The sequence below is a fragment of the Parasteatoda tepidariorum genome, chromosome 9 (genome assembly GCF_982258835.1).
Source record: "Parasteatoda tepidariorum strain Cologne lab strain chromosome 9, Ptep-v5.0, whole genome shotgun sequence".
NCBI lineage: Eukaryota > Metazoa > Arthropoda > Arachnida > Araneae > Theridiidae > Parasteatoda > Parasteatoda tepidariorum.
This window is the reverse complement of record NC_141763.1, coordinates 103,200,795-103,222,284: the sequence shown is the minus strand read 5'-3', so window position 1 is coordinate 103,222,284 and position 21,490 is coordinate 103,200,795. Positions and strand designations below refer to the sequence as shown.

At 29.9% G+C, this 21,490-nt stretch overlaps 1 protein-coding gene across 1 annotated transcript in view; it reads left to right on the top strand.

The window, feature by feature from the left end:
• Nucleotides 1–8,623: 8,623 nt before the first annotated feature.
• LOC107451832 (potassium channel subfamily K member 15) overlaps nucleotides 8,624–21,490 on the top strand; it is a 71,121-nt gene continuing 58,254 nt past the window's right edge. The window contains exon 1 of the mRNA XM_016068067.4: nucleotides 8,624–10,405. Coding sequence (XP_015923553.1) covers nucleotides 9,955–10,405 — 451 coding nt within the window. The 5' untranslated portion in view covers nucleotides 8,624–9,954. The remainder of the gene's footprint in view (nucleotides 10,406–21,490) is intronic.

The window sequence follows — 21,490 nt, the reverse complement described above, 5'->3', positions numbered from 1 at the left end:
TATTGTAATGCGTCATTTCTTTTAACCCATGTGAAAAGTAATTTTATTTGAGATGTTAAAACGACAGCTAGACATTTGGATTAAGATAATTTTTTTTAGTTTACTTCGAACGCTTATGTATATCATATAAGGCATTCGCCATGTCTTAGACTCTGCCCACATTTACAAGTTAACATTACAGTATACAGTGTGACTCCAAACATTGAACTTTATAATGTGAATATAGTGAAATTCTATGAATGACTTCCCATTGTAATTTTCAAGTGGCATTGAAGTGTGTATAAATAAAATCGTAATGTACAATAAGCAAAAAAATGGACCACCTTGAATAACTTTTAATCTAAAGAATGAATCTTCACGCTCTAGGATTCAATCTGAATGGCTCCAGGGGGTGACGTCAAATATGCTAATTAATTAGTGCAGACAATAAAGTTACGAAATCAGGCTCACAAACGTACTTTTTCTAAATAAACATGCCCTTTTTTCAACAGATTCGGATTTCTGACCCCAAAAATATATGGGATAGTCGCAATCTGGAAAATAGGGTCCCCAAAACTTGAATCCCTTAATGTTAATTTTGTTTTTTTGTGTGTTTCGCTATAATTCAAGAAGTTTTTAAGCGAATTGAAAAAATTTTGCTAACAATTATAAAATTCGTTTATCGAAAGATAATTCCATGCAAAAAATAATTTCTAGTTAATATTTATTGTTTTTTTATTATTTTATTTAATAATGGTCGAAAAAAGCTATGTTTATTCAGAGAAAATACGTTTTTGTGTCTGATTTCGTAATTTAAAATATCGTCTGCACTTATTAATTAACCTATTTGATGTCACCCTCTCGAACCATTAAGATTGAGTCTTAGAAATTGAAAGTCCAATCATTAGATCAAAAATTATTCAAAATGGTCAGGTTTTTTTTTTTTTTTTTTTGTTTTTTTTTTTTTTGCGACTGTACGTTTTTTGTCTCTTTATTATTTCAGAGCTTCATAATTCAATTATTTCGCCCCTCAGAAAGAGCATTATATAAGTCGTTTTATAAAACCGCCGTTTCATAAGAAAACTGTAAACTAAGTGTAACACTAAATACAAAAAAAACTGTTGCAAAGTTCATACGCACATGGAAAAAAATTAAAAACTGGTGTCAATTTTGTTATAAAAAAGCTGAAAATATCTTAATATTAGCTAACATTTCCGAATTAAGGTTTCGTATACTCCATCTTCAGCTCTACATGTATTTAGTTAGAGAAAATAAAATTATCATTCATTATTCTATTGCGCGACAGAACTCAGTTGGATTTTTGAAATTTTTTTTCTTCTTTTTAACTAGAAAGGAATTGAATTGTTTTATACATTAGCAGTTTTGTATTTCTCTTTATGTGCATTGATCTAAGAAAAGGTCCATTTAAACATCTGTTGATAAAGGCACACATGGCATCAAAAATCTAAAAATATACCTATGAAATATAATCTTAAAAGATGCTGTCATAAATGCCAAATTTGAGTTCTTCCACTCTTCTCCTGGTGCAAAGATGACAATATGACGTCGTTACGAGTTTGGTAGTAGTCAGATAGGTTTCTCAAAATATCAACAAATAGAAGACCAATTTTATTCTTTTGATCTGACATGCATTTATCGAAGTATATCTATTTCAAACAATTTTTACGTCTCAATCTTCATTTTGAAATCACCTATGAACCTGTAGAACAAATTGGAATACTGATTTCAAAAATTCCAAACCTGCTGAAAAAAAGTTTTTTCTTTCTTTCTTTAAGATTTTAGAGTTTTCTCTGATCCAACCCAGAGGGTGATCCAGTTTAACATCATTGACTGCATCGATTGAAAATATTACGCACGTGTATTTTTACATTTTTGATTCGATAAGTACTATTTCTCGAAAATTTTGGAGAGCCTATATGTATTTTACTCAAAAATCCCACCACGGTATGATTTATTGGTGCTGATTAGATCTTTAAATTTAAAGATCGTTTGATAGGATGCATCAGATTGCGAAAAGGTTTAAAATATTGATTTTTTTTTTAATAAAAAGAAAAACATATTTATTTATTTATTTCTTAAAAAAATATGCGAAAATAAAATTTTTATCGTGTAAATTTCTACAAAGCATAGTTCTTTTTATTATTAGTATAATAAACAATGCAGGTAATTATTTCTGGAACTTTATAGACAAAATATCGAAATTTGATTAAGGTTTAGAAAAGTATAAAATAAAATGTCCATTTTATATATAAAAATGAATATTAATTGTCTTCTTATTATTTTCTCCTAGAAAAATACAGTTTCCCAAAGAAAAAAAAGTAAACGCAGAGGAAATAAAAGAAGGGTAAATATAACTTTTGTTGTTTATTTCTTAATTTAAAATATAAATAAAAATTTCATTTTTCATTTATCATTTTTCAAGAAAATGCAACGTCAAGGAGTAACGTAATGCCGCTTCAAATCTTTAAAAAAGGTAGTTTCTGAATGAAGATTCCTAAACATTGTACTTTGCCAAATATTAAACGTAACTAAGGACAAAGTGATATTTATTTAAATCAAATGATTAAAATCAGTATAAAAAAATGTAACGATGAGGTTTAATAATTTTTCATTCCCTTAAACTATCAAATTTTTTATCTTCATATATGCGCTCTTTTATTTTGTTGGTTGATTTAATTTTTATATAAAAGAATACAATTACACAAATTCGCTCACAGGTTTAAAAACTGAATCAAATAAACTTTGAAATAAATGTAAATCAAATTTATAAATTTAAGTATGGTGTTATTGTTTATAGAGCACCACCACCATACTAAAATAGATAGGAAACATTTTAAGTTGGAAAATAATAAAAAAAATCATATGCCAGCTCCTGTGAAAAAATAACAATTTCAAGTTCAAAATTTGTTTTAATTTATTTTTAAGAATCTATTTCTAAAAATAAATTAAAACTAATTACATTTAATTCAGTCAATCCTAAGTGTTTTTAGATGGGCGGACCGTCCTGCCTGCCCTTTGATCCCTATAAATGCCCCCTCTTTGCCCTTTTTGCAAAAATGAGCCACCATCCCTTAAAAACACTGCCTTTTTATTCATATTCCAGTTTTAGAAAAATTAATTTACTATTAAAGTAATTATTACACGCAAAAATTAGCTGTGTTTATAGGTTTAATTCTGATTACTATTACAAATATTTACTTAGTTAGAATTATTCTCAACTGATAAAATTTTTATAAGTTTCTCTTTATTCAAGAGGTTTATTAATATATTTTTAAAGTGATTTTAAATTTTAAAAATATTTTTGAATAAATACCTTTTTTGTAAAAAAAAGAAAAAAGAAAATGCGCTTTTAAATATTTATTTTCTATTAATTTTCAGTATGAATTGTAGAAAAAATCTTTTAAGCCATTTATCAAAAAAAAAATTTTTTTTAGTTTACTTTTCAAAAAAAAAAATTTTAGGCGAAGAGATTTTCTCTTAGCATACCTTTAATTGTTATTTGTAAACCACAAATATTTCTTTTATTTAGATAATGAGCAAAAATTACTTTTTAAATATACACAAAAAATAGTATAAGGTGGTAATTTAAAAATTGTTGAGAATCAAATTCATTTATCACACGATATTACACATTTTGATACATTTTTACGGTGTTAAGTCAGTGCCTGTTCGAAACTCAAGGGCCAGTTATTATTTTTTCTTTAATGTTACCGTCTATACTATGTCGATGAAATTGTAATGTTACAGTCTATACTATGTTGATGATTTGAATAATTTATTCCAGTTTTTTCCTAAATCAAATGACATTCATTTGTAAAATCTATTACAATGTTCGTATTTTTTCTTTCAAAATAGGGCAGACCCATCCATTCCAACAACTCCGGACCTACTATAAATAAAGCAAGAAATAAAATGAATAAGTCAAATTCCGATTTAGTTGAGAGGAATAAAAATAAAGAAACAGAAAAGAAAAAGGGAGATTTTGAAATTGTTAAACTTTTCAACTCAATTCATCAGGAAACTGAAACTTTAGGTTCAACAGTTGCAGAACCAAAGCAAAAAATCGAAAAAGAGAAACAACGGAAGTCACCTAATTCGAAGTTTCCCGAGAAGAAAAAACACGTAAAAGATGTGAATTCAGTAAATATAACAGCTTATTCATCAACATTTCCTCAGGCAGTTAACAACCGCTCAACACTTGTTAAGCGTCAAATGGATAATCATATTGAAAACAAAGCAGTTTGGATGAACACTAGAAAAGATTCAGTTTATCGGAAAAAAAGGAGTGAGGGAATCTCGTTAGGGAATTTTAGATTCCCTTTCACGAGTATACAAAACAACACAGACGCTTGCCAGAACTGCTCCAAGACAATCCTTCCTCAGTGTCATGAAAATAAAGAGAATGTTAAATTACAGCCAAATGAACAACAAAAGTTCTACACTCTTATTACAGCACCCAGACATTTCATTGCAGCACAGAACGTAAGAGAGCCTCTGAAAGATATCCAAGAGCGTAAAGATGATACTCTACAGTTCATTCGAATACCTGTTAACAGGCAGGATTTTAAATTTCCGTGGGCACTGTTATCTGATAATAGTAGAACAGATGAAGAGGATCGATTTAAAGTGAAAATCAAGTTTGATGCCGACAATGATTGTGAATTGACTGAAGAATATGAGGAGCTCAGGGATACATACTTGAGATTTAAACACCCTGAGCTTCATAATGAATCTTGCATATGCCCAACATTTTTGAAGCATATCTAGCATCGATCAAGAACATTGCTGACTCAGAAATACAGACATTGAGCATCCTTTTGTAAGCATTTTTACAAAATTGCTCTTTGTAATTTAATTTTTTTATTTAATTATAATTTAAATTTATGTAATGTTTCCCCATTGATTACATGCATATGACAAAGATTGAGCTCCATGAAATAAAGAATTTAAAAAAATTCAAGACACTATCGAATTCAAGTATTTTAATGCACATTTTTAAAGATACTCAGATTTAATGTATAAAATGTTTGATAACTTCTTGAACAGTAGTTTCGACCTCTGTGATGTTTTGGTGGTATTTAATATAGTTTCATATATTAGCCACATGATGTTTGTTATTTGGCTAGAATATTGTCACACAAAAGTGAGTTCCATGAGTTTGAGATTCAGAGAACAGGGAGGCCAAGCGAATACGCTCAGAAACACAATTAGAGTGATCGAAAAATCTCTGCATAACTGGCAATCAACCACCAAGCTTTAACTGAATCTCGCCAAAGATTTTAACGCTATCAAATTTATTTATTTATTTATAAGGTTCAATTATTATCACGTAATTATTCTACCATAAATTTTACGATTAAAAGATTCGACAATGATTAGAGACGTACTGAATACTCCTTAAAAGGAGATTTAAACGGTCCACACTTCACGAACTAGTATACGCTTAAGCTGTTAGCAAATTATCTAGAAAACTGTATTTCACATTATATTATAACTTAAAAAAATATATCATGATTATGCTATGATAATATAGATAACGAATTATGCTATAATAATTAATTTTTATTACTAGAGAAACGATTGAAACGCGCCAAAAAAGCGTGTTTTCATTTACAATACGTGTTGACTCGCTGATTCAAGCTAGAGAATTTAAACATTGTGATTCTTTGCAGATCTTACATATAGTTAGATTTTTTTTTCAACTTTACATGCAGGTTACTGTTTAAGTTTAGTTTAAGTTATTTATACAAAGATTTTACAAAACTAATCATTAATTTTTACGGGAGAGAAGTGTGAATAAAATCAAAAATTGTGAATTAGTTGAACGATATATAAAACTTACTTTATATTTGTAATTTAAACATTCAGATCAGACATTAAGTTTAATGATTATTAGACATACATTAGCAGACATAATGATTATTAGACATAATGATTATTAGACATAATGATTATAGACATATTGTATATAATAATCGGGACCATGCCTTTAAAATGTTTGAAAACTATCTTGAAAAAAAAATGCTTTTTTTTAAAAATTTAGTTTAACTTTATTTGTTTTAGAAACATGCATAAATGCTAATGAAACATGCTAATTTATTTATTCGTGCAACTGACTATGATTCACGAAAGATTATGCCCAATTATTTAAGATTTAATGCGTCGAAAACTTGCTTAAATCGAAAACTTCCGACCAAAACTGCATTGTTTTTATTAGAATTGTGTTTTTTATTCACACATAATTTTATCGTTTATTTATGTACATAATTTATCATTATACATAATTTATTATTATTACAGTTTTTCTTAATTGTTATTTAATTTTATTTCTTTTTTATACTGAAAATCTGCATAGTTTATTCATTTATTTTAACGATAATAAATTGCAATTGACATAAAGATGTGTCAAACTTAGCAACAAAAGCTTTTAATAGTCTGAAATACAAAGATTTTACATAGGTTTATAATTTCTGAAAACTGATGATTTTTTATAAATGTTTTACTACTCTTTTACGAATGACTGAAATATGCATAGCTAATTTTTTTTTACCATAAATGATTGTGTTTGAGTAAGTAAAGGTCATGAACAACATTTTGAACTTTATAATCTTTAGATTTAAAAGTTAATGCAGTAAGCTCAAAGCATTAAGTTCAAAGTGTTTACAAGCTATTTTGCAAGAACAATGTTTCTTTGATTTAAATCATGCATACACGATTTAGTCTAAGTTTCTAGGAATGTGCATAAATAGTTTATTAAAACTTTTATGATTATTTGTTGTGATCGACAAAAGAAAATTTTCCTTCAAAAAGCATTCTAAACTGTAGATATTCTGCATAATTCACAAATGTTTGTAGTCTATCCAGAAAGCTGTTAAACAGTTTAATTGTTTTTTTTTACCAGAAATATGCCTAAAATAATGAATTGGAGTTGAATGAATTGATTGCTCATGAATATATGCTTAGCATTCAATATTATGATTTTTTAGATTTTGAATAAATTTGGCAATCATCTCATTTTCAGGATTTATTCTTGGAATATGCATAGGTATTAACTTTTACAATAATTGTCAGTGATTTTAAAGCTCATGAGCTTATGTCCTTCAAGCTCAACTTTATTAACTCCTTATGCGCCCAAAATCTTTGTTTGATTTGATTTATTTTTTTATGCAAATAATCTACATTTATTTATTGATTTTTGAAAAAAAATAAACGTTATTCAATACAATATGTGAAATTTTTTGTCTTTATTTTAATATCTTATTATGTTCAAATATTTATAGATTCATTCTTTAACAAAATGTAATATTATTTTTAATTTAACAAATAATGTTTTTTTTTTTTTTAATAAAAGAATGCAAAGCTATAAGAAAAAGAATTTAAGCCGAAAACTAAAATTACAGTAAAAGTAAAGTCAACTGAATAATCAAAAAAAATTATCAAAAGCAAAAAAATTAATAAATTTGATTTAAACAAAGCTAAGAATTATAGTAGTTCAAATTTAAACAAAAGTTTAATCAAGCATTTGTAAATAACAATCGATGTCCGTCCATGTTTAATAAAGGATAATTAAGTAGTTAATTAATATGCTTGAATATTTTTTGATTCATTCTATTAAGCCTAGTAAACTAGTTAAATACTTTAATACCTATTGCCATCTCCGTTAGATAATTATCTAACAAGTTACCTAATTAGTTATCTAATGTAGATAATTAGAAAAAAGGAGTTAGATCACTAGGTACCTAACTAGTAACTAGTTACCTTCTAGTTACTAGTTACTTACTAGTAACTATTTACTTTCTATCTCATTGTTTTAAGGTTTTAAGTATTTTAAAACATTTTTAAAGTTTAAATTCTAAAACGAATTTAACTTTATTATCAAATTTTAAGGTAAGTAAATTTAAAACTTAACAAAGTTTGAAAATTGTGACCTTAAACTATAAAATATAGTAAGTATAGGTTTATCAGAACACATTTCAATGAATAAAATGAAGCAAAAAAATATTCAAAAGTATTAACAAAGTCCTTAATAAATAAATAAACAGTGATCGTATGATTCTGTGTTGGTCAAAATGAAGTGGTCATTGCGGCTGTTATTTACATTAGATTGAAAGGACAAAAGTTCAGTTAGCTGCAGAAAAACTCTCCAATTGACCCAAATGTGTCACATTTTGAAATTACACAAGATAAATATATTTTAAAATAAACTGAAATAACTAAATTGTATTTCTATAGTAAGTGGTTGACATTTTAAGTAGTAATTGCTTGTCATATAGTTGCTACCAGTTTATACTTCAAAAAGAGTTATTGCATAATATCTCTACTTTTAATTTCATTACATATTCCGAAATAAAAAGTTACTTAATAAAATTCTAAAATAAGTAATCAAACAAAATTGTAAAAATGTCTTCTGAGTTTTTATGAATAATTAATTAAAAAATTATTCAACTTTGATGCTTAGAAATATTTTTTGTGAAGGTTTGTTAAACTAAAACGTAAAGTAATAAATATTTTTTTTCCTTTTTTAAATTAAGGAATGATTTAGTTAATAAATTCATTTAATTCTTGAAAGTGGAAAAATTAGTTACACACATCAGGCCTAGATGGCGCTACGAGTGAGGATGGAGAGTAAGGAGGAAAGGATGAGGGATGGAAGAGAGCGTGCATCAGAAGATAAATCAGCAGGGAGAGCTGTTCTCTCACGATCAGATCGCAATGCAGCTAGATCTCGCTGCCTAGTGATGCAAAGCAATTTTGCACTGATTTTGCTTTATTCAGTGCAACAACAAAAAAACTTGCCTTTCTAAAAATATGTTTGCGCTTGCATTTTTATTGTGTGCCATATGTGAATGAAAAAAGAAAGAATAAATGTGATCTAATTCTGGAAACAAACAATGTGTGGGAACCCCAATTGTCTCGTAACATCACCGGTTCTTAAGCCTAACGGACATTGTTTTTGACTTTCAGAATGCCGCATTCGGCTTCCCTACAGATTTATTCATCACTGGAATAAGTAATTTTGTGCAAGTAGTACATTGTTTTTAATAATAATGCTTTAACGAAGATTTATTTTTTTACCCTACCATTCCAGATTTAAATGTGTTGTTAAACCTACCAGTGTAATAAGTTTTTATTTAAGTTTAATTAAAGGCTGAAATACAATTTATCTTAATGGAAAGATGTCGATTACAAATAATGTTTTTGATTTTTAATAAGTTAATAAACATTATGTACTCAAATAAAAAATAAATTCAATAGGAAGAAACAATCTCGTTTTGTAAACTTAATTAAGATATAAAACAAAACATTATAAAGTGATTATGCATTAGTTTTACTTCACGTCCAAAAAATATACTTGAAGAATTTTAATTTGCTTGTTTTAGTTCTAGAAGTTTTTAGAATGAGTTTATTTTTATTTAAATATTTATGACGTGTAAAGGAAAATAAAAGAAAAGCGGCATCATACGTAAGAGAAATTAACCATTCAATTCAGCACGTCTCTAGAAATTCGCTTTCAGTCTTTACGGATATTCACGACTTATCTCAAAGATGGCATGTCTTTCTAAAAATTAACCAATTATCTCAAAGAGGATGTGTCTTTTTAGATATTGATGATTCACCACAAAGATAAATACGCTTTTCTCGAAATTAACCTTTTGTCACTGAGATGAAACGCCTATCTGAAAATTAAATGTCCTTTTTGAAAAAACTATATGGCTTTTACAGAAATTATTTATATGCCACAAAAAGGATACGTCTTTAAAGGAATTATCATTTGCCGCAAAGAGTATACACCTTCTTTGCTTTTCTAAAAATTTACCATTTGCCACAAAGATGATACACGTTATTTAAAATTAGCCATTTACCATAAAGATGATACGCTTTTCTAGATGTTCATCTTCCTGTACAAAGATTACATGCTTTATTAGAAATGGTTTTTCCAGCTAAGCTTTATCCATGGCTCTGGAAAGGAAGCGTTCCAGTCGACGTAGTGGTCGACAACGGCAGCACAGTCGTAGACAACAGCCTGAAAACAAGTGCAAAACATGCTGTCGTAAGTTTACTGCCTTCATGTTTTCTCATGTTGGCCTCTGTGCCCTGGTGGTTGGCTACAGCATCCTCGGGGCATTTGCATTCCAGGCTCTGGAAGCCGAAAACGAGGACAAAAAAGCGGACGAAGTTATGGCCAGGAGGATGGAGACTGTGAAAAAGTTGTGGGCCATCACTGATCAGTTGAATGTACTGTACAAAGAGAACTGGACACGGCAAGTCACTGAGGAAGTGAAAAGGTTCCAGGCCGATCTAGTACATGCCATCAAAGAAGGATATGATGGTAAAGATGGAACTGGGACTCAATGGACTTTTTCTGGAGCATTTTTATATTCACTTACTGTTATAACAACCATTGGTAAGTTAGTATGCCTTATATATTCTCTTAAATGCTACGACAACGATTTACTAATTACTTCTTTATTATTTGATTAGGTAATATAATGATAAGCCACATTTTCATACTGCTCAAGAGCATTTGTAGGGGGAAATGCCACGATTTCAATGTTGCCTATATAACAATAAGATGTATTTGTGTATTGTGTAGTTAAAAATTCCAGAAACGCGAAACATGTTAAAGCAATGTTATAGAACAGATAAATGCCACGTTCCGAAAAAGCATAGGCCATCACTATATAGACTTAATAAGTCCGGCGTTTAAAACATATACTGTGCTATCTAAATACCACCTTTAATATATCATTACTTCTTTGTTTAGAGATCATAATCTATAGCTATAATTCTAGATCAATAATTCTTTAAAAAAGTATAGAAAGCTTGAAAATTTTATGATTTTTTTTTTTATTATTTGAAAAGATAATGCTATTTATCATTTCAAAATGGTTAAAAAAAGTTTTTTATTTGAATTATTTTTATTTTTATTTTTGATTTATTTTTTTCCCATTATTGATCTTTAAACGTTTTCTTTACGGTCAATCTTGCATTGCTTTTACCAATTTCTAAAAGATACGACTTAAGAATAATGGAAGATAACGTTATAAAATTTTGAATATATGTATTTTATTTTAACTACTTAGCGTTGGGTACTTTTATTTGAATGGGAGCTACTTAAATTGGTTTTCGCATCTTAAACTCTTTTCGAGTTCTTGAAACGAAATGTCGTCTATTTCCACCGCTATAATATTTGAAGAAAATTAAGTTTTTACATTACCAAATATGTAATTCCACTTCAGTTTCTTGGAATTATTCATTTTATTAATACGTTGCGTCTCTTTAGAAAATGATAATCGAAGTTATTAAAGATTTTTTTTTTAATTTGTATATTTTAATTCGTAAGAACTTTCTGATAAAAATTTGCTGACGGAGTAATGACATTGCAAGTGACACCAAAGACAGCTGCAAGTAATAAACACTGAAAATTTTGTGCTTTGGAATGCAAAGTTTAATTGATTTAATTTACTAAGTATGTTAACCAAGTATATAAGCTTTTGAAGTCAAAGAATATTAAATATACAAAAGAACGCACGAAATATGTGACCCAAAAAAAGTGAACTAGCATTTTCGAAGTAGTAACAGAACGGTAAGCACATTCATCTAAATTTATTACTTCAATTTTTTTTCTCAAGTTACCAATTTGAAAATCCACTGTAATATTAATATTTTCATGGACCCAATACGGTAACTTTTGCAGAGAAACTCATTAGTAGTAAGAACAGTAATTAGCCCATGAATGGAATGTGCAGTAATTAAGCCATTCGTAACGAGTGCAGTAATAAACTCATTAGATTCAGGCAACTAAATGTGTTCTACGTTTGAAAAATACTTACATGCAAAAATGTCAGTATGTATGTACCTATCTGTTTACACCAAGTTCTTTTTTGCAATCTTCTTGTCTAAAAACGAAATGTTTTTTTCTATTATAGATACAAATACAAAAATTATATTATTATTTTAAACAGAACTGTCTTGTTTCTAAACCATAAATCCTAATAAAGAAACATTTGCCCTTCCCCTTTTCTGCTTTTTAAAAGTAACCTTCTTTCAAAAGTCAACACAAATATGTTAAAAAAGAGTGAGGAATAATGTAGGTATTTTTTCATTTTAAATCTAAGGAATCGACATAGGATTAAATACTTGCCAACTCTTCCAAAGATTTTATTCTTTAAGTGGCAACCTCATTTATACGCTCAACTTTGATTCTTGTTTTAATAAATTTGACAAAAAAAATTATTATTATTACCGTTACGTTTAAATTGTATAAACATGCATACTGAAGTTATACAACATACCGCGAGCTATTTCGAATAGAGGGTTAAGTATAAATGAAAAGTCTGCTTTCAAATTTCATTTTGGTACCACTCTATAAAGGTAAATATTGGATGGCTGACTGAATGTAAACAAGCTTGCTAAACCCGGAAGAGAACTTCGTGTGTATCCCTCCGCTCTTATATTATGGTAACAAGGTGATGTATGAACAGGCTTAATATTCTTCTGTAATTTATAAATTCTAACGAGCCAAAAACAAATTTAGCAAAATCAATATCACAGCTTAAAAAAAGTGTAAGGCTAGCCATGTTTTGAGTGTCATCCCTTATTTGGCTATATATTTGTGTAAAATAGCGCAATTTGTTATTTTTGGGGGTAGCATCATAGACATCTGAATTCATTTGTTGTTTCGTTAAATGTTGTATTGAAAAAACGTGCACAATATTGAAAGCATTACAATATTATAGGGTGTTTCTATTAAGTTTAGTCGTAAAACTCGGTTGAAAGTAGTATAATCCGGAAGTCTCACTAGGAATTTTAACCCCTAACGCTATCTGCATTTAACTTTACAGTGTCAACCCTCCATGGAGACCGTGATAGCTCATGAGATAGAGCGTTCGTTTTTTAATAAGGTGAACCGGGTTCGAATCAATTCGTATTTACAAGAGCCTCATGAAACGTTTACCAAAACTTTTTAAATTTTTCTTGACCATTGCCTACAAAAAGATTCTTTACGGAATACTCTAGAACTACAAAAGGATGTATCGATGGGGAGCCGTGGATGGAGGAGGGCTCAGAGGATAGAGCGTTCAACTTCCGATGAGGTGACCCGTGTTCGAATCCCAATTCCGCATCCGGCTTGCACCGACCGCAGAGCTGCCGTAAAATACCCTCAGTGGTAGACGGAACATGGGTTAGAGTCCCCTTGCCGTCAGGCTAATCGTGGGAGGTTTTCGTGGTTTTCCAATCCACGTAACGTAAATCTGGGTTATTTCCACCAAAAAGCCTTCCACAAACTCGAATTTCTAACAATGCTTGATCCAGGAGTCCCCTTGTCTTCCGGATTGGGTTCAAAATTCAAAGCTACGGAGTTGAATATTAGCAGACGTAAACCCAAAATTGGGTCGGCAGTTCAACGACGGTTATAAAATATTACTATCCCTTTAAATTGGAGAGATGCCTCTTTGTACCTACTCTATGTGCTATCTTTACATCTTAAAATCCACTTTATTGAGTGGCTATCGATATCATATGGTAAGTTATGCAATTATTGAGTTATATAGCTGCTAACTTGAATGGTCCTTGGGAAAGATTTTTCAAAGTGAAACTACTTCACTTTTAAAAAAATCTTTCTTAATCTTAGTTAAAGTATTTTATCAACGCTTAAAACGTTATTTACTTGATATATCTTTGCGGAATAAGCTTGAATGGATTTGTTCTGGTAGGTTAAACAATTTAAGATTTAACTTTTAAAATTGAGGTTAATGCGATAAAACAAAAGAGTTACTATCTCTAGGAAGAAAAAAAAATCTTAAAGACCGTGGTACCCCATTTCATAACAGCCGGGGTTTTCGACTACTAAAGCTCCCTAGCCGACCACCTTGAATACCCTGGGTGATCTTATGATCAGAACTTCGCGTTTCAGAGATTAATGCTTTAAGAGGATGACTTCAAATATGCTAATTAATTAGTGCAGACGATATTTTAAGTTACGAAATCAGACACAAAAACGTAATTTCTCTGAATAAACACACCTTTTCTTCAACGGATTTCTGACACCCAAGGTAAGCGGGGTAGCAGCAATCTGGAAAATAGGGTCCCAATAGAATGGTCAGGTGAGCGCCCCAAAGTTTGGGCCCTTTCATGTTAATTTTACTTTTTGCGTATTTTGCCATATCTCGAGAAATTTTAAAGCGAATTACAAAATTTTTACATGCAATTATAAAATTCCTTTATCTAAAGATAATTCTATCCAAAAAATAACTTTTAATAAATAGTTATTGTTTTTTATTATTTTATTTAGTCATAGTCGAAGAAATTTTAAACTGTAAGGTATACAATTTTTACATCATTTTAAATAATATAATTTTACATGGTAAATATACAAAATTTGAATGAAATTGGTCAAATAGTTCCTGAAAAATCGAATTTTTAAAATACGACTTTTTTAAAATTTGATAACTCATTAACTATTCGACCGATTCCCCTCAAATTTTGTATTTCGCCAAATGTAAAATTACGTTTTTTAAAACAATATAAATTTATATACTTTTTAATTGAAAATGCTTTCAACTAATATCATATAAAATAATAAAAAGAAGATGGTAAATATTTACTAAAAATTACTTTTTACATTCAATTATATTTGGATAAATGAATTTCATATTTGTGTACAAAAGTCTTTTAATTCGCTTTAGAAATTCTCGAGATATAGAGAAATACGCAAAAAGTAAAATTAACAAACTTTGGACCGCTCTCCCGACCAAACTATGGGGCCCATATATCCCAGATTGCGACTACCCTTATATTTTGGGGATCTGAAATCCAAATTTATTGAAATAAAAGGCATATTTATTTAAAAAAAGTGCGTTTTTATGTCTGATTTCGTAATTTAAAATATCGTCTGCGCTATTTTAAATTGTTGTTTGAGGTCACCCCTTCGAACCATGAAGAATGAGTGCTGGAATATAAAGATCCGATCATTAGATCAAAAGTCATTCATGGTATTCCGTTTTTTATTTTGCGCACTGTACAGGTATGTCATATTTATAACTAAACTTTTGTTCTAAAAAAAGCAAACTCTCCTCCTCCCCCCCTTTAAATACTTGTGTACTATTTGAATGTTGAACGACAAAAAACTGCAGTATTTTTTCTTCATCTACCCTGTCGGATAAAAACCAAAAAATAACTTTCTTTCATCAATTTCAAAAATGTCAAATTTTTGAGGTCATAAAAATCCACAATTAAGGTAAATGGAAAATATTTCAGGGATACTTCACTATATGTTAATCGAGTCTTTGAAATGACTGTACCTTACTATATATATAAAAATCTAATGATGGGGTTACAATTTTCCATTGTTGTCGGTGCATTTTTATTGACCGGAAAGTCTCATGGTAGGACCAGTTTTATGTCATGAACATGAAATTGATATAAGTCATAAAGGTATTGTTTTCCTATAAATATCTTTGCATCCCTAATTTAAAGATACCTGTGCTGTTATTATTACGTTTTTGATTTTGTTTGTTTACTAAATTAGGAGTTTAAGAGGATTATTATTATAATTAATATTAGAATAACGTAATTCTACGTAACATTTTAAGTTAAAGTTATTGAAATCGATGTCCGATCTTACTAACCATTTTACAATTATTATTTTCTGGTGCAATTTACATGAATATACTAATATGACTGACGGTTAAAGAAATACGTTTAGAACTTAACTTTCAGATTCATGCACATTGTATTTAAAATATATCAGCCCATTTGACGAGCAAAAATATTAAGTGACAGTTCTAAACGCACCAAATTTGTTACAACAATTAATTATTAATGTTATTTCAAAGAATGATCTATCACCACTAATAGATAGTATCATAAAGGAAATACGTGGGATGTGGACGTTTGAAGAGCATTCTTTTTAGTACATATATGTTTAATTGAATAATTTAAACTGTTTCATGCCAAGAAACAACAACGAATCGTGAGCGTTAGTGAAGAAGGGGCTTAGCCCCAGTATAACATAAAAATTTTATGGTATGAAAGTGTGTTCAATGGTTGCTGGTGCATTTTTGGGTTTTGGCCAGAAAATCACATATGATCCAATTTTTTACAAATTTCTTTGGTTGGTTGTCATCAGAAAAATATTAAGAAAACTTTTCTTTTAAAGGCATAGTTTACGCATAAAATATTTCTTTGCCACTAACTTTAATACATTAACCGGAAACATTTATTCATCATCCTTTCTTAACATTCATTGCCATTATTACGATTTCGATTATTATTTAAAATAAAACCCTTAACACTAAACGCGATGTTTCTTCAAAGTAATAAAATGATATTATCTTATTGCGTAACATTTTATGATAAGCATGTTTTAATAACTATTTTACAAGTATTAAACATTATATTAGTTATGCTTAAATAATATTTTATAATAAGTTTTGTTTGAGTAACCAACATATACGATAAAATAATAAAAATCTAAATTTTTTAGCATTATTAGTAATTTACTTTTCGTACTATTACTAAATAATATCTTCTTCGAAAAACATTGAAAGTGGATTTCAATGAATCAAAATTTAATTATGAATTTTTAAAAAAAATGTGAATGATGTTGCAATGGCAATCGAGCAATATGATTAGGTTTAAATTTTATCCCAATAAGAATCGAACTGTGAAATCAAATTCGTGTTAATACAATAAAACATTTTGAGATTTTTCGATCAAATATTTTATTTTGTAACGCTCTGTATATTATCAAGAAACGGAAGAAAAAAAATTATTGTGGCAATTACAGGGGTTGGTGAGGCAAGCGATCAGAGGACAAGACCCCCTAATTTATAGAAATAAAATGGAGAGCGGGTAAATGATATTTTCAAAAGTATATTTATTTACGCGGGAAAATAACATCAATATAAGTATGTAGTAGAATTTATTTTGTTCTCTCTTTAATTTTAACATGACTAATTTACGTTAGTTTTGAGTATTTTTGTATGACTTTTATTTCAAATTAAGTGATGGTAAATAAAATAAAGCAAAGAATTATTATCTAATCTATCTGTCATAAAAATAGTTCAGATACCACTTTTAACCCTGGAAGTAGCCCCTTCTGAAAATGTCACTTAGTTTGATATTTTCTACATAAAGTATTTATTTCAATATTTATCTTTTTGTAATTTGTCATTATTTCACATCCAAATAAATTTGCTAACATTCGGAAAAAGTTTTTTAAAAAAAAATAAGTGTCGCAAAAAGTGTAAAATTTGGTAGCGTTGAAGATTAATTAATTCCGATCGATATTCCCCTATATAAATTTTATTTAATTTCCCCATAAAGATTGAACGGGGAAATTTTTTCCCTAGAGCTTTTCTCTAACAAATACTGCATCTTCATAGTTGAAAGATAACAAAGTTTGCGCCGATAACATTGCTTTTATTTATAGAGTTTCTTGGGAGACTCCAACAAGAATTTAGAGATAAGTTAGGTGATGTAACGGAGGAGAATTTTTGGAGAAAGTTATACTCCATCCCCTGCTCGCTCCCCAACCAACGAAGATTACTGTGCAATCTTAAACGATTTGCTTTGCAAACCATTCACGTTACTAAGTTAAATCAATTTGAAATGCGCTCCGGAGTAAAAGCTTTCAAATTTTAATAAATCATTCAAATTTTTCAAGCTGAACTCTTTAAAAAAATTTGAAATTTTTAGTCACTAATAAGTTATTGAAATAAAAAAAAATTAAATAAATGGCATGGAAAAGAAAAATTCCCTCATGGGCCAACACTTAATATATTTCACAGAAGAATTTTTTTCTTTTAACTAAAAGTGAGTAGTTACATATTTCGGTCATATCAGCAGTTAAATAACGTCTTTTATGTATTATTTCAATCAAAACTGCGTTTTTCAATTCCGACAGTGGACTGATCGTAAAGACACGGTTTTCAGTAGTCAAGCATCACTGGCTGCGGTCAGCAAGTGGGTGGGTGACCACTTTGATCAGCCTGCAAAGGGACAGAGGGTGCGCAGTAATTGTCCTCGTTAAATTGTTCTACCGTAAAATGCTCGCATACTGGTCATTGGGCTATCAAAGCAAGGGAACCATTCACTCTGCAGAGGATCAAAATTCCGATGGTATGTCTTCAGATCATCCTCAGGGATGTTTCCCAGACCATCGTTAATTGTGCATCTCTAGTGAGACATAAATAAAGTACCCTCAGAACAGTCGTCAACGTTTTCTTCTATTCTTCGAGCTCGCTTTTTTTATTATACTTAAAAAGCCTAACACTACGACTAATACTCATAAAATTATTATTATTGAACCTGAATCAGTATAATTAAAGCATAATGTAAAACATTTTGTTTGTTGATGTGAACTATTCGCTTTTGAACTTTTAATTCTTTCCAATTTATAGCTCAGGTTGCTACAACTCTTTGTTGTCCGTGAGTAAGAATAATTTTCATTCAGAAAGTTGTGAACGCTTACGTTAACGCTTTCGTGACAGCTCGTAGGCTTGATATTTTAACTTTTTATGGTCAACGCGAAAAGGAATGTGGGCACTTTGTACGGCAGTGTAGGAGAAGTATGTAAATGTACTTTTCTATCAACTCATTTGTGGTTGCACTCTTTTGAAGCATTTATGCTTAGCTGCAAAAAAAAAATTTTTTTTTTCATAGGGTACCCGAAAAGTATGAAAGCAATTATTACCTATTATCTCCGAAAACTTTTACTGAACCAAAAATCTGAAAATACGCGCGTAAATTATTTTCATAAGACGCAGTCATTCATCTTCCAGTAAAGTGGTAAACAAAATACGATTACAGGCAAGGATAATTTTTCTTTCTCTGAGTTCATTCATTTACGTATCTGTCTGCTAGGCCAAGAAAAAAATTTGCTTGTGAACATGAACTTGCAGAACATTTCTTTGGTCAAAATGTTTTCAAATTATAAATAAAAATCCATAAATGAAATAGAATAGCATAAATTTCGCTGCCACTTTAAATATAAAAATAAAATCATCTCCGGAAAAATAAAAAGTAAAATGAATCCCACTAAACAATTTCAAAATCTTAAACCCCCATTTTTTTATTACAAAATTAGATCTATTTTAAGGGAACAAAAGTAAAAATATCCCAATTTAACTAATAGGCTTTTGCATTTTTAATTCAGAGATGGCGCTTTAATCAAAGAATATACATAGGGGAGGAAGGCTAGCTTCCGTAGGCATAATGTAAATCAGTCCTAAAAGGTTTGGTGTGGTGCATAAAGGAAAAAACATCATTTAGGGGCAATGGTTCTTGAATCTAGTTTGCACCCTCCTCTCCCTCCAACAGGGATTGGGAAGAAGTTTTACTCGATGTATTTATTATTGGTTTGTTCTGCATTTTACTCTATTGGTAAACTGTACTGTACTGTTAATGAAGATATTTCTTTGAGAATACATTATTGATTAGCACACATTTTGACGAAGAAAGAAAGAATAAAATGGCGGTGTCCAACCATGCATTCGGTTCACAGGTGATGTGACAGTCACTTTGTTTCTTTTGTTTTCCTGCTGTAGCATACCGAACCCCATGTTAGTTACGTATTCTAAGAGCTGGACTTCTCCCTAATTACATTTTTAAAAAACAGCATTGCAAAATATTACGCCCCTTTGACAGGACTTAAAGAGCCTTTCACCTAAGTTTCAAATAAAAATATTTATATTTTTATAAAGTGTGCCAACCCGGAAGCTCTCCACAATACGCATGGTCCCAATTTATTTCATCCATTGTGTATAAATATATGCTTGTTAAAACATTATTTGCTCACAACAAGTCACTCATACATTCCTGTTTGTAATTTAAAACGTTGTGGATTCCACAATTTGTTCAAATCAAACTTTAACGGCTTCACTTTATACAGAATGGAATCATTTATTTATTTTTTAAGTGTTTTGTACTTTTCAACACATTTGCATTGGGATACAATAACTTAGGAGTTTAGCCATTTGAAGTTTAATGCGAAGTGATATAAAGTGATTACTTAACCCTTATTTGCACTCCGAGTACTTTAATATTCTGTTTGAACAAAGTACTAAATCATATAAAATACTTAATACGGAGTCGTGGTGGCTCGGGGGAGAGGCATTTCGCCATCTAACGAGATAAACCGTGTTCGAATTCCAACGATGGTGGGTCGTTACGAATTCTTGCACCGACCACAGTCCTGACGTGAAATATCCTAAGTGGTAAACGGATCATATGGATTAGATGACCCTTGCCGTCAGGCTAACCGTGGGAGTTTCTCGTTACTTTCCTCGCCGTGTAATGCAAGTGCTGGTGAGTTCCATCAAAAAGTCCTCCACAAAGGCGAATTTTTCTCGGTAATGGGTCCAGAACTCGTCTTCTGGATTGGGTTCAAAATGACAGGGATGCGGAGTAGAACATTAGTAGTCGTAAACTCAAACTTGGGTCGATTGTACAACGACGATTACAAAGTAAAATACGTAATAAAGTATTTCTTATGCAATCCCTAAAATAATGTGGTTACTAATCATTAAAGTATAAAAAATTTTAATTTTAGATTGTTAACTGTTTGATCAGAGGCGACATCAGAGTATAAAGGGTTAACTGCGTAATATTTTTATACGATCCATATTTAAACTTTTGGAACAGTTCATCAGGATCCTAAACTTTATAAGAGATAGTCAACATTTCGAGGAATAAAAAATTGTTTAGAAAAAAATGTAATGTGCATTGTCTTCAAATAAAAGTGGGAAAGAAGAACAAACACCGTTAGTCATCAACTGTTCGAAAACATTACAGGTAAACGTCCACACGCAAAAGATCTGGATGATGTCCAAGAATGAGATTCCTCAACTCACGACTTGCTTTGTTCTTTTCCCTTCGATACTTTTTTATCTTTCCGGGATTGGCAACAGCACGCAATAGTACGTTGACGATTGTGAAAAGGGTGGTTGCGATTTGGAGGAAAAAAGAGAATGATGACGGAAAAGAGGCGTCTTATCTGAGTTTGAAAAAAAAGGAGGGATAATTAACCTTGGAATAAACATGAGTGAGTCAAAGTACAAAAAACAATTATCTAGGAATCTTCTCTACTTATAATAGTTTACTGTACAATTCAGTCAGATAGTTTGTCATAGAAGGCGAAAATAGCAAAATATTTAAACAAATTTCAAAAATCTTGTATTAAACTTTTTTTTATTCATGTCAAATATTTTTACATGAGCACATCAGAAATTTGATAAATAATCGTCTATATAATCAACTAAAATTTTCTACTGTGCTCAGAAAACTTTTAATGGTGGAAACTTATTAAAAACTATTACTTCATTATGTATAAATCAGGGCCCGTGCTGAGCATTCACCATCTCGCCCAAATGCGATAAAATCGCAGATTTGGCGAAAGTATTGGCGAATGATTTTTTCCTCTGGAAAGAAAAAAATATATTTAACTGGATTCTCAAAATTACGTTAAAATGAATTTTTCTTAACA